Source organism: Penicillium oxalicum, chromosome VII (genome assembly GCF_001723175.1).
Source record: "Penicillium oxalicum strain HP7-1 chromosome VII, whole genome shotgun sequence".
NCBI lineage: Eukaryota > Fungi > Ascomycota > Eurotiomycetes > Eurotiales > Aspergillaceae > Penicillium > Penicillium oxalicum.
The window spans coordinates 2487025-2510924 of NC_064656.1; the positions used below are offsets into that span (position 1 = coordinate 2487025).

Sequence of the window (23900 nt, forward strand, 5' to 3'; positions counted from 1 at the left end):
CAAGGACATGCATCAAAACTCCCTATGTGTATATTGAGATGGACCGTCAAATCGACTCTCCAACTGTCCATGGATCCTGTTTCTCACTCTTACAGAATGTGGAGCGGCATCCTTCATTCAAAATTTCCTACGCCAGTCAAGGGGTCGAAATTTTCTATCAGCCACAGGGCTGTCTTGATCTCGGCCTCGTCAGCAGAGGCACAGCCCTCAATCAGCGCAATCTCCTTTTTATTAATAGTGGCGGCGCAACGATAGGTTGCTGGAACGCCCTTCGCTTCGACGCGTCTGGATTTAAAGGCAACTTGCCCAACCGTCTTTGCCAGCATGTCTTGCGCCTTGTTGCGAGGATGTTGAACATTGATATTCTCGGAGATCACACGCCTCAGGTAAGGGAGGAGGCCCAATTTCTCGAGGAACACCTCGCAGTAGTGCAGGCTGAGATCGGCACCGGTGTCGAGGAAGATGGCACCGAGGACACTTTCGATGATGTCTGACATGAATTTGTCGGGTCGAAGACGCGAGAATATTTCCCAGGGATACTCACGACCATATTTCAATTCATGCAGGATCGACTCGTGCAAGTCTTCATATCGAGCGACACATGCGTCTCGTGAAGCGGCAATGAAGGGCCCGTTGAAGCGAAGGAATTTCCAGAGATGGAGATCGTCCACTGATAGATCCATGCACAAGAAGGCCATCAAACCTGCATTGACGACTGAATGTTTAATCAAAGTCATTTTGCCTTCGGGAATCTTCTGGTTCAGCTTGGCCAGTAACGAGACAACTACCATATCCAGGACTGCGTCGCCAAGATACTCGAGTCGCTGGTACGACTGGGTCTTCATATCGTGCTCACAGGATGGATGCGTAAGTGCCTCAGTCATGAGATGAGTGTTTGAGAATTCATAGCCAATCAGTTGACCAAGAATCTTTGCATCGATCAGGTGGCTTGCCGGGGGCGTGGCTTCCGCTTGGAGTGACATTGTCCGAAGATCGATTTCGGGCACGAATCGGTATAGGCAGGTTTGAGCCTTTGAGATGCCTCCATCCATGTACGCTGCACCAATTAATGCTTCGACGACGTCTGCAAGAACATTCATGGCCAATTTGCGCGTTGGCGGGTTGGCTGCGGTGACGGACTTTTGAGAAATAAAGGGTGGGTGCCACTTTCGGGGAGTAAAGCGATCGTTCAGGATGAATCGGTCCAGGCCAGTCTCGCGAGCTCCTCGCGCCAGACGTTGGTTCTTGACAGACATGTCACGACTTTCCGAGAGGTACCCTTCATGCCAAGCTGGCTTTGAAAAGAAGAGTTGGCAACTAGCCGTGAACTTGAGTACCGCATCCCCAAAGAACTCGTACAGTTGGTAATGGGTGGGCGCTTGGGCCAAGGGTGTCGTGATTGCGGTCAAGACGTGGCTGAGATCTTGAATCGAGGAGCCTCTGAGGATAGTCTCGTTGAGCTTGTGGGCTACCGCGGTAGCTTCGAAACGGTCGAGAATCGCGGAGATGAACAGACCGAACACAGACTTTTTCCACGGAAGTCTATCCACGGTGCATCCTGCTGCCGGAACAAGGTAGATCTTGGGAGGTGCCTTTTCTGTCTCGTCTGCAACTTGTGACGGATTCCGGTACTGCAGGAGATTGCGCCGACGGGGCAGCTGTTGAACCTCAACCTGAAGTGTGTCTGCGCCGTGCCACATGCGAAACAGGCGCGGTTCGCTGTATTTCGCGGTATCACGAACGATACCAGCTGGGGAAATTGTGGAATCACGAGTGTATATTTCTGTGGCCTTTTCTGTGCCCTGATACTGCTGGATCCACGCCCCGAGATCGTCGATGGGAATGTTGGGTATGAATAAAGCCACATAGTCTCTGTCTACGCCCTGTAAGCGAGTTGATGGCGCTTGGAGATACATCGCTGTGATGTCACGCAGGTGCTTGATTGTCTCTTGAGAGGGCTTGCATGGCAGAGGTTGGCTTTCTCCAAAGGTCACAGTCAGAACTGTCTCCGTCTCCCAAAAGAAAGTGAGTGGATCTGGCATAGGCATGGCCTTAGGAAGAACCATGAGCATCTGCAAGTCCTCTATGACTTCGCCAGTCTTCTTATCAGACACCGTGATGCTTGTGGTATGAAGGTCCTGTGCTACCCAAGCATGAGCAAGATCTACGTAGGGATCGTACTGCGCAGAGCATTCAACAATCGCCGGCATTGGCTCATCCTTTGAGAGTTTCAAGTCCGCCTTGCGCGAGAGTGGCAGGAGATTGTCATTGACGAGTCCATATTCCCAGAGAGCTTTGTACGCTTGGAAGGCTGCGTCTTTCCTGGCTGCCCTTTCTGTGCGCCACCACCTCTTACCTTCGGCTCGGCGAACAGCAGGGTGAACGGAGTTCGGAAGGGTCACCGTCCCGCGAATGAGGCCACTTTGATTATCTTCGTAGGAGAAGATTGGGCTGTTGTTGACGTGTGAATTAGATGGAAGTACCCCGCAAAAGTGCAGGAGATGCTGTACTGCTTCGTCTGCAGAAATCCGGGCACTAGTTTCATGTTAGATGTGGCAATGGAGGAGGGGACGACTACGAGAGAGATTACGAACCTCGTAGATTCTACGAAGAGCCAATCGTCTACGACTTCTTCGAGGGCCTCTATAGCGAGTTCCTCATCCGTGTGTCGTCGTTCCTGCTGGTAGGCTTCTATCATCGCCAGCTCTAGAGCCTGCCACTGTGTCACAGCAAGTGCTTTATCATCCGTGGAAAGCATAAGGGCGTAAACTGATTGAGAATGCCGTGCCCGGCCTCGTCGCTGGATGAAAGATTTGACATTTGGCGGCTTATCGAAACAGATCACCATGCGACAAGCACTGATATCGAGTCCTTCTTCCAGGACATCAGTTCCGACAAGCAAATTCTTCCGCCCGGCCTTAAACTCGGCCAGCGTATCGCGTTGCATGTCCCGAGATATGAGATCCCCGAGCATATGCTTGCGCGCTGCATTATTTGACCACCCGACGAATGAAGCGCTGCGGAATTTGTCTTTAGTCGCCGGGTGGCAAGCTAGAAGTCTAGAGAGGACACTGACGGTCACTCTCTCCTTGACAAAAATGATACCTGAGAATTCCGCGGTGTCGACGGCACTCAGGAACGTTAAAAGCATCTCCAACTTTGGCGAAATATGGTTGTTCTCATTTTCGCCCAGCGGCATTGGGAGGCTGATGAGAAATTCAAGAAGGTAGACCTTTTCCGCGTGATCTGGACTCACGATTGAGTCCTTGTTCTCAATGGATTGTCGAAGCTGATCGATGGTCGCCTGGATAAAGTAATCGGCTGCCCAGCCACCAAGCTCATTATAGATCTTGAGGCTCCGATCGAGAAACTTGTTCAGCTGCTCTTTGCAGGCGCTCTGTCTTGTTTGAGCGGCCTCAGCCTGGCCTGCGGTGTCCAAAGTTGATGCTGCCTCGTAGAATGGGTCTTCATCTCGGCGATAAGCTTGGATGCATCGTACTAGCCAAGGAATCACCAGACTACCGGTAGTTCCTACGTGATGACTGAGACTGGGATAGACAATTTGCTCCAGTCGTGGCCGGTGAACATGTTGCAGAAGTTCAGAGCGATTTCGATGCGGGGTTTTGCAAATGGCATCCAAATTGGCTTCAATCATTCTGAGAAGGGCGTGGGTTAGATGATCGCATCGGTTAGATTCGAGGGAGTGGAGTCTCACCTCAACTCCCCGGGCTTGGATCGAACAATTGGACTCGCAGTCAGCCCTAGTATATGCGGTACTGAACCTGAGCCATGGAGGGCCTTGGTCGGGTGATAATGATTGCGCATTATCTTGTTGGCCGGATGTCCGCGTGTGCAGTGATGTGCTAGTCCATGAGTTTCATGTCAGTCCTACCCATACTTTTCACCACGTGAAGTTTTACTTCATACCCTCATCGAATACCAACAAAGCTAGTTGTGACATTTGTACAAAACCATGAATCAAGGCATCAGAGAGGATTGCATAGGTTGAGCAGACAATGCGGACATCCTCGAGCACCTTATTCCATACGGCCTGCTCTGTCCATCTCTCGACGTGATCGTCTCCCGTCAAGACTTTTGTTTTGGCGGATGGAATTTGGGAGCTGAGCACATCATGTTGCTGGAAGCACAAAGACACGGTTGGTGCCAGGAACCACACGAGCTGCGACCATGTCAGTCAATTTGAACACCGCCAGTCAGAAGGAGTTGGGGCCAAAAGCAGCCAGAACATGACCAAGATCACCTTATCTGGGGGGCATCTTTCAAGTTCTGCGATGATGCGAAGAACAGCACTAGGAGCCCAATTATCAGAATCAAATAGACATGTCCGCAACAACTTTTGATTAGCGGATACACACATGTGAGTTTTGCCACTTCCCGTGTCCATCTAGATGGTCATCTTGTGTCAGTGCAGGTTCATCTGAATGAGGTGCAAATATGTCACGCACGGCGACAATAATATTCTGTTGAAGACTCGCTTCTAGCATCTCCAGTTGATATCCCCGAGCTCTATGCACTGGAGCATTGACCCCACTAGTGTTCGCCGGCACAGACGACAAAAAATCTGGGGTTTCATCCATGAGATCCATGATTCTGGAAGATAAGAGACAAAAGACCTGTATCTCCGGGCACGAGGCCCAGTTGTGTCACTTTGGAAGTCACAATATCACAGTAAACAGAAGTGTCAAAGAAGCTGTACTGAACTGAGCGGAGCACCACGCGGGAACGGGAAGTGAGGCATGTTTTGGCTTGTGCGGGAGGCCCCGTGCACTGGGCTTATCGGGAATCAGCCTTATCGGCTGGCGAGGCAGACTCGGCCCAAAGGCGGGGCGTGACAGGCATCTGAGAGGCACAGTCGAGGATTCAAGCATAGATGACAGCTCGAGATGCTTGGCGAAGATATCCACCTACTTATCCACTAGCTACTGTGATGAATGATTCAGGTCTTATATACACACACATTAAGCAAGGGTGCAATAGACTTGAAAAGAAAAATCAAATCTGGCCCTGTTATAGGTATGTTTGCAACAGTGTTGCTATCCCTTACAACTTCTAAAGGAGAGCTTTCAGTTCTTGGATCGTTGTAAAGGAAGAGAATTCCACCGATCTTGATTGTTCGGGAATCTTCATGATCAGCTGACTTCATATACATGCTGTCGGTACGGCTTTTTGAACGACACGGAGAGGGTGCCTACATACGTATATACTATATCCAAAAGCTAGGGCTGAATGCTGCAGCCAGAACGTACCGTAGTCTTCAAATTTTTGTATTATCCAGTTTAAAGAAGTGATGAGAGATGTAGCCCGGTACCTAGTAGTCAGTGATAGGACTTAAATATACTTTGGATCATAGCAATTGCAAGCAGCCTCCAGCTGGGCCTCAAAAATCTTTCAAATGTCTGGCGGGGGGCAGACTGGACCTCCTCCATCTTGGTCTACTCCCGACGGCTATCCTAGGACAGGTGGGGGCTATCCGCTGGAGAGCTCAAAGGAAATCCGGGTTCAGGTCCATGTATATGTAAAATCCATGGATCACTGGGAATACCATTGCCTTTCATATGCAGCCTTCCCTATGCACTGATGGCCAACTCAGATTCGTAATGCTTTCAAGTATACCACAGGTTTAAATTTTCAATCAAGAGGAAAGACTTCCTATCTTTCAGATCAATCTAGTTCCATAAAGCCCATTTGGGAGCATTGAGCGAACCGACTCGGCCTGGCATGATGAAGCCTTGGAGACATCGCGGGGGACAATCAACACCTAATAAATGTGCCAGGCATCAGCTGTCGCAGGCATATTATCTCGTCGGGCTACACTTGTAAAAGTAGACTACATGCTAGAACCGCCCAATATTTCATGCTCGGGACCTTCAATTGTCTCTGTTAGTGCGAGAATAAATTGTGAAAAAATTATTCCATCTTGCTAGCACGTTGTCAGTATCATTTGCTTACATACAGTCAGCATTAGAGTAGCAATACGGCCACCTTCTAATTCGCTTCTAAACTTGAAAGTGAATCAGCCTGTGTTGTGCTACATTCACCCAATACCACGTATCTTTGTATATGAGTCTGACAATTGAAAAAAAAAATTGATCAGTCAATCGAGAATATTCGATCTATGATTACAAGAGCTGAGTACAGTCGCAAGTTCAAGGGCATAGCTGCGGTGCACACGAGGGAGAATGTCGGCTCCATATGATAAAGTTTACTATGCTTAATCAGCCTACTCAAGTTAGATTTAGGAAGGAGACCCGTTTCCTTTTTGGCTTTTCAGGTGATTTGAAAGGAAATAGGGAGGGGACAACCTGAAGAGTTTAATCTAGTTTGGTAGCCTTGCATATTGATGATGCGGGGAAAATCCCCGACGGCCGTAGAGAAACGGCAACAAGGATCAAGAACCGGTTTAAACAGAAACTGTGCATAATCAGTGCATCTAGTTCTTCCATGTGGATATGAGAATATCACTAACATGATCTGGGGAGAGTAAATATTGCAGAGCATTGGACGCTTTGAGCCTCTGCGTTTTCGGCAGGGCCCGCCTCCCAAAGTCGGTCGGGTTTGACCAGCACGCCCTTTTTTCTTCAGCAAGAGCCCGTGCACCCTCGATGTGCGTTGCTGCATCGAATTCTGCCGAAATACCAGTAAGGAGGTGTACAAACCCGACTGGGATCTGTCATGATCCCTGTTGATAACGCTCGCAAAAGTTGACAAAAAGGAAACGGAGCCTCGAAGAAATGGACTCGCGTGACGGGATACCAAGTCACGATCACCTCATTCGACGTGTAAGGAATTTCATTTGGAAGTTAAATAGACTGAGGTCATCCTTTTGTTTTTCTTCATGCGCCATGGCTGCTGGCCGGGGCAAAAAGGGGGGAATACCCCGAGGCAATTGATGCTATTTGGGACATCTATCGTGAGGTTTGAATCAAATAAAATCGCAAATTCGGTCAGAATACTTGGAAACCCAGGAAAAGGGAGAAGAAAAAGAAATTAGACAATGGGAATAGCCTGCCTGGTGTCACTGAGCCGTTTTCCGGCCGTTCGAAAAGTGCCGCAGGAATTGCCTACTTAGGGGCCTTGGGGCCACACATAGCCACAGCTACAGCGGGCTCGTGTATTCTTGTTGTGCTAATTACACAACCAAGGAGCAAGAATGATTTAGGGGGGGGGAAACCAGTCGGGGGAGAACTAACACATATCGAGCGCCGTAGTTATATCTGTCCAGTGCTTCCCGTTACTTGTACCGACTCTGGAAGCCACGAGAAGGTTTGCATTCCAAGGACTGGCTATACTCATGACGGGGAGAACAAGCACTGCCCAAGGCGATCAATGAGGTCTCCATTCCTTGCAATAGGGGGTGAATAGAGAAGGTGATAAAATAGCAGTATAACACCATATATTTAATCTCGAGCATTGCGTACCTATTTTCAATAGATTTATATAGATAGCACATTTCTACCATAGAGTTAAATAGTTCCCTTGAACGATCTTTGCACAGTAAATGATGCATCATGATTATTATTCAGTGGCTTTGCCAAATGTCACTACTCCATCATATTCTGAAGAGCTCACTGGCCAGTATACCTACTAGATGACAGTCCACTTTCTCTACCTCGTCGCATGATTCTGTGCATATAGGAAAGAGCGACCTCTTTGTGTACCTGGAATAAATTGCCCCCCCCCCCCCCCCCCCATGTAGTGGTACGCAACCGAGCCCCAGGCCAAGGTGGTCAATGTCACGCCAGCAGTGACCGATCCAGAATGCTGGCTGGGACATATATTGTCGGTCTGATATTGTCTAGGGTGTTAACCCCAGAGTTTGCCAAGTCCAAGAGTGCCAGAGTCGGGATGTCCTGCGGACGACCGGGGGTGGAATCCATTCGAAATTATCCAGGCACCTTCAGGCTGCCACGAGATAGGATAAGCTGGGACCTACCGCGGACTCAGGCGGATCACGTTGAAGAAAGCGGGGCCCGCCTCGAAGCGTAACAAAACTCTTTTTTCTCGCCAAGTGGCTTGGCTGTGTGGCCGCCCAAAGCCGCCTTTTCACCGAGGGAACAGGGATCGATGCCGGTAATGAGAACAATAGATGCATGCGCCTAGATAATCTCGAAACCAACGGTCTGGCAGAAGCAGATTCCCATCATCGACTCTCGCGACGTCCAACAGAAAACACATGAGGGTTTTTTTTGATTTTTCAGCTTGAGTTGCCCAGTTAAGTAAAACATTTATCTACGCCTTGATGGCCTGACAGGAATGCCCAAGAGATACATGACTGGAACCAGAATGCCGGGTACCGGATTTCATTGGCGCTGAGTTCGGAGGTATTGCCAGATTGAATAGTGGAGTAAATCCCACAGATTGATAAGACCCTTCGATGGACGGTTAAGGGATTGATCAACACAAATCAAACCATGACGGCGGATTGGGGGTGACAGACGGGATCATGGTCCCCTTTTTGCAGAGAATGTGCATGTTATATTCTTCTATTGCCCTTCTTCTCGAATTTCTCGATTGAGTCAGCCAGGTGCTTCCTTGATAATAACTACGATAAGAGAGGTCTTCAACGGCCTGACGCCGTGATCGATCAGGAAGGACCATGTGAACTACGCAACTCGGGAGAGAAAGCGGGCGCCGATCTTTTCTTGTCTGAACCCTTCAATTTCCCGTTGCTACATACACTCGGCAATTTACCGGGGACAACCTTTTACTGCCAACGACAACTCAATAGACACTGGAGGGGTGCTTGGACCGCTGTACGGTTATCAGGTTAGCTTGAGGAAACCTGTGCGTCATGGCTGGAAGTCCAGTACTAACAGACACACATGGTTGCGTTCGCATGCTCGAAATTACCGGCAGTATGCAATTGCAGGCTTACCATGGCATTAACCCCATGCACAATGCGAGAATGATTCACTGCGGCTGTTGTCGGACGTGCTCCTCATACTTTCTAGCAACGGCGTGATCTGGAGACACTCAGATGCGAGAAATCTTCTCAACGGGCCTGTGGGTAAAAGGCTGGCGGGGTCAGAGGTGCATCTCTCCAGAATCAGCCCACAAACACGAAAACGAGAGGGTAAGTGTGATATCCAGTGTTCCTCCCACGATGATACGCGGTGTCTCCTGGAGATCCACTTGTACAGCCTCCGCCGCCCTACGTGAAGGATTGGCCTTGACGCCCTCCCTCACGACGCCAAACTCACTTCTCCCGTCCTTTGTCTAGTCTGGCAAGCAACCTTCTTGTTTGTCAGGAAGATTAAAGCCTCCATGCCCGTGGTAAACCCTCTCATCTGCATGTCACCCCGGGCTTATCCTCGTTCTGGTGAATTGCCGATCCAGCCTTCAATCCCATACACACCGTCATCACCTACCCTCAAGGATGTTTTCAAGGTTTCCACGCCACAAAAAAGTAAATTTTCATATTATCAGACGTACAATTTCCTCATTCATCTAGCCCAGTGCTCACCGTGTGGAGATGCAGCAGAGAACCCCCACTTGGTTCAATCTCCCCCTCCTCAGCTATCAGGGTAAGTATGGATCGAAGGGTCGAAAGTCCAGCCTCTCCCAATCGTGTTAACGGAACTCGGCCGGTATGACCAAATCGGAAAAAGCAGAGGAGTTCTATGAGTCCTGCGAGTCCTGCCAAGAGGGAAAATTCTCCCGCGCTAAGCCGGACAAGGTTGCTTTAGTGCAACAACTTAGTCTACTCAGTTATCTGATCCGGCCGAGGCCCCCACTATGATGTCCCACCAAAACAGCACGGCCGCAATCACCCTGAAAATGTGCGCCTGTTTTTTTCTGGAATTTCCCGGAATCTGCGGACCCTTTATTTTGGAGCACGCTAAGCGACGGTCTGGACTGTGATTTGTCTGGATCTCCGTGGCATTCATGAATATCACCTGAAATTACATCGTCATAGTTCTTACCGTGTCTGTGTTCGCCGAGGTGGAGCCCGCTCTGTGCGAGCTTGTTCCGGTTGAAGAACTGATTGATAAATACGACTAATCCGCCAAAAAAATGTATTTCGACCTGCTGACTTGATTATTCGTCTCCTGTCTTGACTGCCCAAGTCACTTTCTCGTCGCAACTTGGCGACCATTCATGCTCAAAAATGGATGCAAAGGCCCTTCGTCAACTGAACAATGTCTGGACTGTCAAGTACTTTGCCATAGCTATCGGTGCTATAATGGCGGTCTTTACCATCTCACACTGGTGCAAGCTTCTCTTGTCCAGCTCACGCCTGACGAAGAGGGCTCCGCTCTATAAGAGGTTGTCTCAGTGTCGCCGGTATGCACTTGTCTTGAACTTGCGAGGACGTGGACGAAATAGCTAAACCTAGGTCTCCCAAAGTGCTCTTCGACGCTCTCTGAGTCATTCTCTTTTTGAGATTTCTCTTGAAAAATGGATTCTCTACGGTGTATATTGGTCAATCAACTTGATCCTAGTCTTGACCAATAACAGATTAGATTCAATCATTTGGGTTCGTTGACGTTTCTTTTCGTAACATATAGTTTAAGACTATTTCTAACGTGATTTCACAGGTTTCCAAACGACTCGGCTGGTGAGTGATATCTGTACAGGCGCCAGAGGATGCATTGACTAAATAGGTTATGTTTGATGCAGGATTTCCGTGGCCAACTTTACTTTATTGGTATTTCTTGCCCTAAGGAACACGCCTCTTGCGCTACTGTCAGGACGCTCTTATGAGAAGCTCCGTCCACTCCACAAAACAGCCGGATATACCTGCATCGCCACAAGTTTAATTCATGCAATTGTCTACTTGAACGCTTGGGCGCAAATCGATCACTTGCACGAGATGCGAGAAACGGAAAACCTCGCTGGAGCCATCGCCGGTTTGGCCATGGTCATCATCGGTCTTTCTACCATCAGCTGGGTGATGCGTCGATACTACGAATGTACGTGTCCTCGAAGGAAATCTGCCGAGACCGATTTTCCTCTTTTACTCAATCTTGAACTGATGTTTTCTTTTTGTTTTACCAGTGTTCTACGTCATCCATCTTATCATGTTCTTACTGATTATCATCCTCGTCGGTATGCATCGACCGAACTTTGCCAAATCCACAGTCATCATCGTCATTTTCACAGCATGCATTTGGGGTGCAGACCGTCTCCTTCGACTGGTCAAACTGTGCTGGAATTTCCCTGGTAACTATGCAACACTCACTCCAATGACCGACGGTGCGGTCCGAGTCAAGCTCCACCGCTCTCTGCGGTGCACACCAGGCTCCCACGCCTTCTTGTGGATGCCTTCTCTCCGCTTCTTCGAATCCCATCCTTTCACCTTGGTCTCGAACAGTCCCGTCGAGTTTTTGATCCGGGAATACGATGGCTATACACATGATCTCGTCAACTTGGCACGGCAGCAACCCGGTGTTCGGCTGCGGTGCTCGGTCGATGGAGGATATGGACAAATTCCGGATTACACGAAATTTGACCATGTCGTTCTTGTTGCGGGTGGAAGCGGTGCGAGTTTCACTTTTGCCCTCGCACTGGCTATTTTGAAAGAACACTCCACGAGAACTATTGATTTTATCTGGTCTGTTAAACGCACTGGTATGTCAATCCGTGGTTGCACTGTTGTTGAAAGCCCCATCGAGCACAATACTAAATTCTTTACAGACTCTCTGAAGTGGTTTGAGAACGAACTCCAGCAGCTTCAAGAAAGCTCCTCGGTCAATCTACATATCCATGTGTCAAGAGACGCTGTGTCCTCCGAGGATGACAGCTCCAGTTTGGACTTGGCACAAGCAACACCGGATGTGGAGAAGGGAAATGAGAAGACAGGGTGTCAGACCGTCTCCGTCGCAGCTCGCCATAAGGGCAGACCCGACATTGGTAATTTGCTCGCTAGTTGTGTGGCACAATGTAGCCCAGAGGCCAGAATCGGCGTTGCTGCGTGCGGTCCCAGTCAAATGGTCTCGGCAACTCGTGCCGCGGTCTACAAACGGGCATACGATGTTGGTCCGTCAATCACTTTACATACTGAGGTCAGCCCCCTTATCTTCTTCTTTGGCGCGTCAAGGCGTTTTTTGATTGAAGACCTGACTGACTTGATGATCTAGGAATTTGGCTGGTGATTATTTCGTGGTGCGAATCCTTATTATGCTAGTCGATGCATTACGTGAAACGAGATCCAAGTAGCGTACTCGTTTGTTTGAATATTCATTCATCGTGATTAATAAAAAAGAATCCAAAGCAGTGGTGGCTGTATCAACAGCCATGTAGATTTCAGAAGAATCATTCTGGGGTATAATATCATCCATTCAAGCTTCTAGCTCGAGAGCAACCAACCATCCGAGTTCAAGCATCTAGTACACATAACGGAAGTTCAGGTTCTCCTGATCAGTCTTGTCCTCGAAGGCGTGGTCAAGATTGGGATCCGCAGAGCTCATTTCAGCCCCGGCAAGGAATTCGTCTTTACGCTTGTTCTGGCGCATTAGATAGAAGCGGAGGAAGATCACAGCCACGGTCAGGCATGCGTAGCAAGCCAGATGAACACTCCAGGCGATGTGATACCGTGGTGCATCCCAATCCAAGAAGACTTGAGGGCCTGCGGGAGCATTTAGTATGACTTTCAGATTTGAAAATGTACAGCAAAGATGCTTACCGATGGCATTCCCGGCAGACCAGGAGATAAAGGTCATGGCGACAACGGTGGCCTTCTTCGTTTGGCCGGCGATATTACGGGAGACCATCGACAGACAAAGAGTCTGAGCAGACCAGAATGACAGTGTGATGTAGTAGGCAATTAACAGGCCAACTTTGGTGGCTAGTGTGGTATTTTTCACGGTCATCAGAACGATGGTGCCAATGTAGGATCTGCGCAATAGTCAGTGTTTCCAGTCTCATTTTCACCTGCGGGGAGAGGGTTGAACCCACGGGACAATGAAGCCTAGCATGACCAGCAAGTTCTGATTGTACTTCTTGACGAGCCAGGCAGAGGTCAGTAGAATGATGATGATATAGAATCCTAGTACCATGGCGAGCAGCTGGCTTTGCAAAGTGGTGAAGTTGAAGCCTTTCATAATGATTCCAGCAAAGGCACCCAGACCACTGGTGGGTAGCGTGGTGAAAACCTGAATCGAGCAGTAGCACCAGGTCTGCGGATCGCGCAGGGCCTCCCAAACTTGGTATGCTCGAAATTGCCGGTTCTGGATACCGGTCTGGTTGGAGCGCAGACGCTCAACCATCATGTGCTTGTCGTCTTCGGTAAAGCATTTGGCTCGCATGGGCGAATCGGGCATGTACCACATGACGAACACACCCCACAAAACGGAGAGACAGCCGTAGGATAGAAAGAGCGCTTGCCAGGATTTCAGAACCTTGTCGTGTCCAATCAGGGTGAAGCAGTATGCCAAAAGTCCACCAACAATCTGCTGAGCACCATTCATCATATACCAATAGGTGACCGTCGCGGCTTGTTCCTCACGCTTATACCACATGGATGACAACAAAACGAAGGTGGGCTGACAGCAAGCTTCGAAGATACCCAACAATGTACGACAAATGACCAAGCCAGTGAAATTCTTGCAGACGGAGTGTAGGGCAAGTACCGTTCCCCAACAGCAAATGTTAAAGCCGAGGTATTTGGCGATGGGTACACGTTGAATGATCCAGTTGGTGGGATACTCGACGACCAGCACCGCGATGTAAATACAGGTGGTGAGCCATGAATACTATGAAAGAGTCAGCTTAATCGGTATCTTGTTGAACTGCTTCATCGGCAGGAATCAAGGGGGAATGGAAGTACCTTCTGGCCGTCTTCGAGATGCGCGTCGGTTTTGATTCCCATGATGGAGGCAAAACTCATGGTTCCCTTGTCAAGAGCTTGAAGGAAATAGGTGCAGATCATAATGACCAGAATACGCCGATCAATCAATTTCTTCAGCCGCTTGTTATCTTCCTCGCTGACCACAACCCTCGTGGTGGAGTACATTTGGACCTGTCGAGGAATGCATCGTCAGTAATCAAGGCCATCTTGCCCGTCAAATTGAGGGAGGGCTGTCCCCTGGCAGGTCAAAGAACCCATACCTCTTTATCCACTCGCGACGGATCCATCGCATCCTTCTTGAGATCGTCGTCTGGGGACAGAATGCGCTCCACGTGGGAGACATCCTTATTCTTGGTAGTGTCCATATCGAGAGGCGTCTGAATCGTCTCTTGCTGAATCCCCGCCTGGGATTGATTCTTGTCGTGACTCATTTTGGCCAGCTACACGGCTGCAATGGAAGAAAGAAACCTGGGGAGAAGAAAGGTCTAGCCGTCGGTTGGGTACTCCTTTTTGACTTATAAGTGCCGACGACGACGAGAGCACTGGTAGCTGTTCTGTCACAACCAGAAAATGCAGACGGAGACAAGATGGGCAGAAGTCAAGCACTGACTCTTAATGGCGTCTTGGCTTGTTGACTGATTCAGAGCACCTGGTCAATCATTGGTTCTGGCCCTACTGTGAGCGAATGGTATGAGTACGCCGTAAGCTTCACCCCTGCAATCTGTACCAAAGCCTGAAAGCTTCTCCGCCCTAACTTTGACTTTCTCGGACTGGATATCGCCTGGTCTTCTTCTCCACATTGTCCTTCGGCTCGCCTCAACCCGACGAGCTCAAGCAGCCAAATGAATGGCAACAGCATGGTCTTCGAGACGTTGATACCTGGTGTGTCTGTTAGGCGCCATCTCGGTACCCCAGCCTACCCCATGATTCCATGATTGCCACGCCCTTCTTCCCCGCGGACAAAAACCCACAGGTCACGACCAGCCATCTCAAAATCCGGGGAGGCAATCCACCGAGCGAGGACTGCATCAACCCAATGCCAAGTGACTAACGGCCCATTCCACTCCACCAACTCGTACGTGAGCGGTGGAATCAAGCAGGGATCTTCAAGAGGCCCCAATCGGCTGTCGTCGACGAGCCGTGGCTTTCACAGACTCGATGGAAAGGTGGTTAAAGGTCGGTGGTTGATAGTCCGAACGAAGCGCTTGGCACGCTCACAACTGCGGGGGACTGCAATGTGGGGATTCGTGGACCACAGAGGCTTTGGCGAATTCTTCCGCAAATCAGCCGCCAAAGAGGCACCGAGACGGCCCCGGTGGTTTGATTGGGAAGGAAATTCAGTCGGCTTGTGTGGACTGGGGGCCAAAGGCGACGATCCTTCCGCTCTGGGCGAACGATGCAATGCACCGAATGACCGAGCAGAGAAAGAGTGAGCCAGGCAGCGGAAGTACTGTGGAAGCGGAAGTAGAAGTGGGAGAGTGTGAGGGAGGATAGCCGAGTGGGAGTAAGAAGAGAGTACTCGGGAAAAAATGTCGCGATTTCCATTCCAACTCATTCTTTTATTGTTGTTACAAGCAAGTAAACTTGGCGCATAGTTCGCTTTTCTTTTTGGTGAAATCTCCCTTCTCCGAATAGCATCAGCTCCGTCGCCAGGAGCCGTCCTTCACAATGTCGTCCGCCCGTCCCTCCGCTCCCGAGGTCCACAAGACAGTCAACTTGCTCATCGACAATCTGGTCAACATCAAAGATGAGAGCGGCAAATTTCTCCTTCATTTGGCCGACGGTCGCATCATCGACACCAAGTCCTGGCAAGGCTGGGAGTGGACACATGGAATTGGACTGTATGGTCTGTGGAAATACTACGAATTAACCGGCGATGAACGACTCATCAAGATTATGGAAGACTGGTTTGCCGCACGCTTTGCGGAAGGCGGAACCACGAAGAATATCAACACCATGGCGGTGTTCTTGACGCTCGCCTATCTCTACGAGAAAACGAGGAATCCAACCTATCTGCCTTGGTTGGATACGTGGGCCGAATGGGCCATGTATGAATTGCCTCGCACCCGCTACGGCGGGATGCAGCACATCACATACAATCGGGAACACTACCAACAACTATGGGACGACACTCTGATGATGACGGTGATGCCCCTGGCCAAGATCGGAAAGTTGTTGAATCGGCCCGAGTACATCTCCGAGGCGCGAAGACAGTTCCTCGTGCACATCAAATACCTATTCGACCCCAAGACTGGCTTCTTCTTCCATGGATGGACCTTTGAGGAAGGGGGCCACAACTTTGCGTCCGCTCGTTGGGCGCGGGGGAATAGCTGGGTGACCATTGTGATTCCCGAAATCATTGAATTGCTAGACTTGGATGGCAACGATCCGATCAGACTGCATCTGATTGACACTCTAGATGCGCAATGTCGCGCTCTCCAGCGCGTGCAATCCGAGTCAGGTGCCTGGCACACGCTTTTGGATCACCCAGATTCCTACCTGGAGGCTTCCGCGACCGCTGGATTTGCCTATGGCATCTTGAAGGCTGTGCGCAAACGGTACATTAGCGCTGAGTTCCGTCCCGTGGCGGAGAAGGCCATTGCGGCGGTGATCAAGGATGTCGATCCTCAGGGTGAACTTCTCAACACCAGTTTCGGCACCGGTATGGGTGACAATCTGCAGTTCTACAAGGACATCCCCTTAACCTCGATGCCATACGGGCAGGCGATGGCAATTATGGCGCTGGGCGAATATCTGCGCACATACCTGTGAGGTGCGATTGCGATAGAGGTTCGATGTCAGAGGTAACCGTTATGCGACAAATGAGACATGGTGTATGTTTAAAGCGTATAGAATATGATTTGTTTTTCTTTTCACCAAGCGCATGGACCACAGTTTGGTGGGTACTGCAGCCCCGATCATCGCCAAAAACCTTCATGCGAGAGTTTGTTGAGCATAGATCGCTTCCATCATTGAGAAGATGACAATGGCCATGCCAATAGTACTGGCTGAGAGCTCAAGCCCTTTCATTGCACACAACTGGAGGAAAAGATACCGGTGATCTCTTACGGATTCATTCCAGGTGGGCATCGGCGATTTCCGCAGCCAAGAGAGCGGGCGGGTTGGCGGGTTGCCCATCTCGGAGTGAGGGGCCCAATATTGAGATCCACAAGATATATGTCCACATGTTGCTCTGCATTGGCGATTCAAATTTCCTCATGCTCATGACCGCTTGACATCCAATTCTGAAGGAAGCTGAACGAAGACTGTGAACTCCATTGACCTTTTTTTTCCAGCCCCGCCGCAAACCCCCTGCTTCGGTGTACAGTGCAGCATGCTTTACACGCACGCTACTATCATCACTGTAGATGGCACCCGTCGGATCGTCGACGATGGGGCCATTCGCGTACAAGGAGACCTCATTGCCGATATTGGAAAGTCTGCGGTGCTCAAAGATCGCTATCCGGAGGATGATGAACATGATCTGTCCGGTCGCATCATCATTCCCGGACTGGTCTCGACCCACATGCATACAGCCCAGACACTGCTGCGCGGCACTGCGGATGATCTGGAGCTGGTGTCGTGGTTGTGCGAGCGCATCTGGGTGCTGCAGGGCAATTTCACCGAGGCAGACGGGTATGCGGCGGCGCGACTCAGCATTGGAGAAATGCTCAAGTCGGGCACGACATGTTTCTTGGAGAGCATGGTGAGTTCTTCCACTCGACTTACATGCCCATCTGCTGACTCGGGTGTAGTTTGCCAATCGCTATGGCTTTGATGGTCTGGCTCGCGCGGTGGAAGAGTCCGGAATTCGGGGCTGCTTGGGTAAGATCGTGATGGACATTGCCAAGTATGCCAAAGACGATGCGTGGGCGATGCATCCGGGTCTCGTTGAAGATCGCGAGACGTCCCTCGTTGGCACACTGCAGATGTGGGAGAAGTGGAACGGTGCCGCCAACGATCGCATTCGCGTCTGGTTTGGTGCTCGAACACCGGGCGGGTGAGTTTCGTCCAGCAGGCGCATACATGCATGCAGCTTTTCTATGTGATTTGTAATGTGCTAACCCTCGAGTAAAAGCGTTTCTGATGCCTTGTACAAGGAGATGACCGCCTTGTCGCGTGAGAAACACATCCCGATCACCATGCATTGTGCCGAAGTCAAGGCCGATCGGGACTTTTTCGCCTCCGTGTCGCACACACCCATGTCGTACTGCGAGTCTGTGGGCCTATTGGGCCCATCCACTGTTCTGGTGCACATGGTTCATCTGGACGATTCCGACATCAAAACCCTCGCAGCATCCGGCACTCACGTCGCGCATTGCCCGACCTCCAACGCAAAACTCGCCTCGGGAATCTGCCGCGTCCCAGACCTGCAGCGCGCGGACGTCAATGTTGGCTTAGGTACGGACGGGGCCCCGTGCAACAACACTTGTGATCTTTTGCAGGAGATGAAGTTAGCAGCCATCATCCACAAGAGCATCTCATATGACCCCACCGCGGTCCCCGCCGAGTCTGTCCTTGAGATGGCTACCATTAACGGGGCCAGGGCATTGGGCTTGCAAGACCGCATTGGAAGTCTGGAGATTGGCAAGAAGGCAGACTTTGTAGCCATTGATGTCCGAGGCATTCACAACCAGCCTTGGCATAACCCCGTCAGCGCAGTCGTCTATACTGTGACCGGTCGTGACGTCGACGTGGTGGTTGTCGATGGCAGAATGCTTGTCCAGAACGGTGAACTGCTGACCATGAATGAGCAGGAGATTGTCGAGGAGGCTCAGAGACGCAGTCGCGAAGTTATTGAACGTGCAGGCCTCACTAGTAAAGTGAAGAGTCGCTGGCCTATCGAATAACGGGGAGCTGATTGACACATGCGGATGTGCTCCTGTTGGTCTCTAGTGAGGACAACGGAACAGGCAGATCTCACGACACCCAACTTGCGTTTTTTGTGGATTTATCATTGATTGACTTTCTCGAGGAGCCATTGGCGAGCACATAGCCGATCCTTTTTGTATTATTAGTTTATTTCTAACATCGCAATGGCATGATACCCTCGTCGCTTTGATTGAGTCTGATCTTTCATCTCTCAGTAGGTTCTCATCCGTTCTCAAGGTGTACACCTCGCACATTCAACTTACTTGGCGGGCCGAAGGTAGCCAGGGTTTCTTTCTCGCCTTTGATGCCCCGTATTTTGTACCATTGTCTGACCTAAGACTCCAGTGATTCTCAAGGATTATGTTGGATTGAGTCAACGTCAAATACATATTTCCTACAATCTAGCTAGACAGATCTGTATTTTTCTCTGTTTTTCTAGGCTTGATTACTGATTATCACCGTCGGGTGTGTACTACATGGGATGATTCGTGTATCCATTGGTTCCTGGTCCACCACGTCTAATCGAAAATTGCGCAGATGACTTGACCGATCAAGGATGCCCACCTACTCGAGAAATCGTTTCATGATTTACAAAATTCGGCGTGCACAGGTACTAGAAGTGGCTCATGTCCACTCGTTCAGGCCGGCGGGCATAGAAAGTGACATCATGCCGTGAGGCGTATGTTGATTTTGATTGATAACTTCTCCCCCCCCCCCCCCGGCGCCCGGGCTGATAGTTCAATTCCTCAAGAGCAAGCATGCAAGGTCATCTGGAGGTAGCATCTCAGCACAGTGTGTCACGACAATCCATTGTCCAAAAAAAGCCATCAGTTGAGTCCGTATCCACAAACAGTGATGTCAGCGTGACTGTGTCTTGCCTTTCCTAATAAGCCTGCAGGTGATCATCTCGCAATAGCAATATCGACAGCATTGAAATAAATTTTACTCGTCTAGTTCATCTCATTAAATCTTTTTTAGGCCATTCACAATCGCAACATGAGTGCTGTCCACGTTTGATATGACGTGACCCCACCATAGCAGTGACGAATCAGATTGATTATTTTAGATAGGGGTCAACACTTTACGATTCATGGCGGTCGGCGCAGAGCGACTGTGGCTGAGCTGGTCTGTCGCTAAGTGGACAGAGCGGAGGAGATAAGCCGTCGATCGTTCCACACATGACGTGCCAGGCGTTGAATTCGCCCACGCCAAGTCTGTTCTTGTCTTTACGCCACTCCCTTCACTGTCCGCTCACTGCTTATTTGGGAAGACCACTCTAACACTTGGCGCACACGGGGTGTCACCATTGACGACAGAAGAGTTGAAGGAGGGGGGGATGATGATCATCATCATCAAGTGTACGCCATCGCGCTGATGAGCGAGTTGCGCTCACCTATAAATCCATCAAGATCCGCCGGAGCGTACCTTATTTTCTATATCCATAATACCAACAACCTCACTAAATAGCCATCATACACAGTGCCCTATCACGGACATTCTACCACACTCTTCCACCAAATCCACTTTGACCTTCCAAATCCTCTCCACATTACCACAGTCACCATGTTGCGCCGCTCTCATCGCCCAACTACTACCACCACCCGCGAGACCAAGCCCTCGCTCATGACCCGGCTGAAGGGGCCTAACGCCCGTACCAAGACTACCAAGACCAAGACCACTACTACCCGTCACGGTCCTGCGACAACCACGACTCACAGTCATCGCACCTCAAAGCGTCACGCTGCCACCACCCAGCCTGCTCACCACCACAAGCGCAAGACCACCATGGGTGATAAGGTTTCAGGTGCCATGACCAAGTTGAAGGGTACTCTGACTGGCCGACCAGGTGTGAAGGTAAGTTGGTGAACAATCGACATGGGGCAATGATGCCCGTCCCGGAAGTCCGAGGTCAAACTGAAGTGCTAACCACATTCCTTCTTAGGCTGCTGGTACTCGTCGCATGCACGGCACCGATGGTCGCGGAAGCCGTCACCATGCTGCCTATTAAAGGCACCCACTCTCTCACCCTTTTTGGATGTTGGATACCCTCTTGTCTTACGAATCATGCCCACTGTATACTAGTCTCTGTATTATAAGCGATGGATTTAATGACTGTGATACTCACGCCTTGAACAACATATGATCAAAGTTCCTCCCCGTGAGATACTGAACCTATTTACAAAGGTAATTACCTGATACCTAGCGTACTATTCTTTTCATCTTGAAACATAACCAGTCTACAAGCCCACATATCCACGTACATACCTATGATGGTTGTATAGCAGGGGGGCTACCTTGTCTTACTCGTCCAGGACCGTGCGCGAGATTTAATAGTTTCGAGCCCTGAGTTCTCGGTGTGGCTGCGAGACAAGGTAAGCAAACATATTTCATCGCCCGGCTCTAAAGTCACTACGAATTCAAGACTTGGGTTATCCTCGATGGATTTCGTACATCTTAGGAATTAGGCGTGGGGCCGATATTCTTCAAAAAGCTTTGAACCTACACGGAGACATTTTTATCCACGTATGGTCGTCGTGGGATGGGACGTTCTACCAATGCTTGGCTGTCGTGGTGCCATCACATCAGACTGAACCTACTCGGAAGAAGAGTGACAATCATCTTACCCCACAAAGATGTACCATATTGTTCTGAATTAAGCTGCGTTCTATGGTTACATCGTGGCAAGAATCGATCCTTCCATGCGGGGTGGAATTGAAAAGGGAGCGATGCGTGACGCAGACAAAGTTGCAGGGATGCCGTTTGCGTATAGCAGTCGCTCCTCTCCTGGTAAGCAGATGATCTTCTGTGTCCCAGGTCTTTTAAACAATTTGAAGACTGCTACAAATTTCCTAAATTCATTTTCTCACTCTTAGAACTGTGACCCGAAGTTACTGGTTCTCTCTCGACCTCTCTCATGAAGGCCATCATCCTGGTGGCAGGCTTCCTGGGAGGTCTCGGATCCGCCTCACCTCTCCTCCGGGCGAGAGACTCCCTCACAACCCACTCACCTGTCGTGGATCTCGGATATTCTCAGTATCAAGGTGTGGCACTCAGCAACGACGTTGATGAGTATTTGGGCATGAGATATGCTGCGCCTCCGATTCGAGATTTGAGGTTCCGAGGTCCGCGGGACCCCGAGCAGATGGAGGGGGTGCAAGATGCGACCGCGGTACGCTGCTCAACAATTTTATCCCCGCAGAATCCAATAATGATCTAGTCAGATGGACTGATTCGTTTTAGTTTGGGCCAATTTGTGTTGGGGTCGGCCAACATACGACCGATTCCCGGGGAGAAGACTGTCTCTTTGTCAACGTGTGGCGTCCGTCGAATGCAACTGCCGAGTCCAGTCTGCCTGTGTGGTTATTCATACAAGGCGGCGGATACGCAGATGACTCAAATTTCAACTACAACGGCAGCGACGTCGTCAAACAATCCGGGGGTAACATTGTCTTTGTCAATTTCAACTACCGGGTGGGTGCGTTGGGCTTCTTGGCGAGTGAAGCTGTGCGTCGGGATGGAGACCTGAACGCCGGTTTGCTTGATCAACGAAAACTGCTTGCTTGGGTGCAGCGGCATATTCGTCAGTTTGGCGGAGATCCCCAACATGTTGTGATTCACGGCGCCTCTGCTGGTGCGGGCTCCGTGGCCCATCACTTGACAGCCTACCATGGTGAAAATATGAATCTCTTTGCCGGAGCCGTTGCGGAGTCGCCCTTCTGGCCAACCCTGCGCACCGTGGCCGAGATGGAATTCCAGTACAAGCGTTTCGCGGAAGATGTGGGTTGCGGCGCAGCGACTGACACGCTTGCTTGTCTTCGTGCCGTGGACATTGCCACGATCATGCAATACGACGTGGTCATGCCCTTTCCGGGTGGAAGCGACTCGCCGAAGCCATTGTGGTACTTTTTGCCGGTGGTGGATGGATCTTTGATCACGGATGGACTGTACAACCTTTTCGAACAGGACCAATTCGTCCATGTACCTCTCATGGTCACATCTGACACCAATGAAGGGACGGCGTTTGCTTACAATGCTTCCAGTCCCCAAGAGGTTGCCCAATTCCTCAAAAATAACTATCCGGGGCTCAACGAGGAGCAACTGGGACGGATCAACCAGGCGTATCCGCTCATGGATCCTCTACCGAAGCATGCTGCATATTTTCCGTCGGCAGCCCAGGCGTACGGCGAGTCAACGTTCACGTGTGCGGGCAATGAAATGGCGGCACGTATGGCCCAGTACTTCTCTCCCGATCGCGTCTGGAATTATCGCTTCAACGTGCTGGACCCGAAGAATGCGGCGGCCGGGCTGGGTGTACCTCATGTGTTTGAGCTCCCCGCTGTATTCGGGCTGGGGGACACGAATCAAGCGTCTGGGACGTATGCCAATACCGATGCCGAAATTGTTCCACTGACAATGGACTACTACATCAGTTTTGTGAGATCGCTTGATCCCAATCTGTATCGATACGAAGATGCGCCATTTTGGCAGACTTGGGGTGACGGCCAAGGACAAAGACTGAAGATTCAGACGGGCTCGACCGCGATGGAACCGGTCCCAGAAGACCAAGTCCATCGGTGTGAGCTGTGGAAGAGACTGGCGTCATTTACCGAACAATAAACATATTCGTTGAGGTCAATTCAATCGTAGCGCCATCATCTTCCTTGCATCTCTTATACAAGAGCCAGTATAGGCAACAGTTCAAGCATCAGATACTTGTGTCAGTCCCTGGAATGATCACCCTCTATTTGTTTTTTTTCTTGTGTTTTGACCTGAGTGAAGCCACAACAATCGCTTGCATCTTGTAGGTATTTCTATTTCGCCTCCTCTCACTCCGACTAAGGTTCGATCTCAAGACGTCCTTATTTGTGCAAAATGAGAAGGGTCGCTCCGAGAAGCTCGTACTGCCACCACCATTATTGTGGGTAGGTACTTGGCTCAACGCCTGACAGAAGTCACGCGTATCTTTTGGCACGTGAGAGCCTCACAAACGAAGACTGAGACTTCCGCAAGTCCTTTTCTCCAAGTCCGCAATCCAGGTACGCCATCATTTTAATGTTCGCAGTGAACAAAAGACTCTTTTTGAACATTTCACGTACTACCTAACACCCTCTTGTTGGATCTTCTTGCCAAGCTATGGCCAGTCAGGTAACTCGACTTCGACTGGGTCTTGGGGGCACTCCCGGCCTCATGGCACTGTCCAGTCTGCACTGTCCGTAGT

At 50.2% G+C, this 23900-nt stretch overlaps 7 protein-coding genes across 7 annotated transcripts; 5 read left to right on the top strand and 2 right to left on the bottom strand.

Moving 5' to 3' along the window:
- Positions 1–113: 113 nt before the first annotated feature.
- POX_g09341 (Dicer-like protein 2) lies at positions 114–4607 on the bottom strand (the record flags this gene model as incomplete). The annotated part of the gene is made up of 7 exons (XM_050118097.1): positions 114–2535; positions 2595–3656; positions 3716–3863; positions 3928–4180; positions 4262–4310; positions 4377–4405; positions 4467–4607. The coding sequence occupies 7 exons, from the start codon at positions 4605–4607 to the stop codon at positions 114–116; spliced, it is 4104 nt and encodes a 1367-aa protein (XP_049966241.1).
- A 5522-nt stretch (positions 4608–10129) lies between these two features.
- On the top strand, positions 10130–12116 carry POX_g09342 (uncharacterized protein; the record flags this gene model as incomplete). The annotated part of the gene is made up of 7 exons (XM_050118098.1): positions 10130–10305; positions 10480–10498; positions 10560–10579; positions 10642–10934; positions 11020–11592; positions 11659–12026; positions 12102–12116. 7 exons carry the CDS (start codon positions 10130–10132, stop codon positions 12114–12116), a joined length of 1464 nt encoding a protein of 487 aa, XP_049966242.1.
- A 231-nt stretch (positions 12117–12347) lies between these two features.
- POX_g09343 (uncharacterized protein) lies at positions 12348–14241 on the bottom strand (the record flags this gene model as incomplete). The annotated part of the gene is made up of 5 exons (XM_050118099.1): positions 12348–12589; positions 12647–12858; positions 12919–13715; positions 13790–13981; positions 14071–14241. The coding sequence occupies 5 exons, from the start codon at positions 14239–14241 to the stop codon at positions 12348–12350; spliced, it is 1614 nt and encodes a 537-aa protein (XP_049966243.1).
- Positions 14242–15478: 1237 nt separating this feature from the next.
- Positions 15479–16582, top strand: POX_g09344 (uncharacterized protein; the record flags this gene model as incomplete). The annotated part of the gene is made up of 1 exon (XM_050118100.1): positions 15479–16582. The coding sequence occupies one exon, from the start codon at positions 15479–15481 to the stop codon at positions 16580–16582; it is 1104 nt and encodes a 367-aa protein (XP_049966244.1).
- Positions 16583–17144: 562 nt separating this feature from the next.
- On the top strand, positions 17145–18660 carry POX_g09345 (uncharacterized protein; the record flags this gene model as incomplete). The annotated part of the gene is made up of 3 exons (XM_050118101.1): positions 17145–17516; positions 17566–17810; positions 17889–18660. The coding sequence occupies 3 exons, from the start codon at positions 17145–17147 to the stop codon at positions 18658–18660; spliced, it is 1389 nt and encodes a 462-aa protein (XP_049966245.1).
- Positions 18661–20245: 1585 nt separating this feature from the next.
- On the top strand, positions 20246–20690 carry POX_g09346 (uncharacterized protein; the record flags this gene model as incomplete). Its single annotated transcript, XM_050118102.1, has 2 exons — positions 20246–20536; positions 20625–20690. 2 exons carry the CDS (start codon positions 20246–20248, stop codon positions 20688–20690), a joined length of 357 nt encoding a protein of 118 aa, XP_049966246.1.
- Positions 20691–21596: 906 nt separating this feature from the next.
- POX_g09347 (uncharacterized protein) lies at positions 21597–23299 on the top strand (the record flags this gene model as incomplete). Its single annotated transcript, XM_050118103.1, has 2 exons — positions 21597–21851; positions 21923–23299. 2 exons carry the CDS (start codon positions 21597–21599, stop codon positions 23297–23299), a joined length of 1632 nt encoding a protein of 543 aa, XP_049966247.1.
- Positions 23300–23900: the final 601 nt, after the last annotated feature.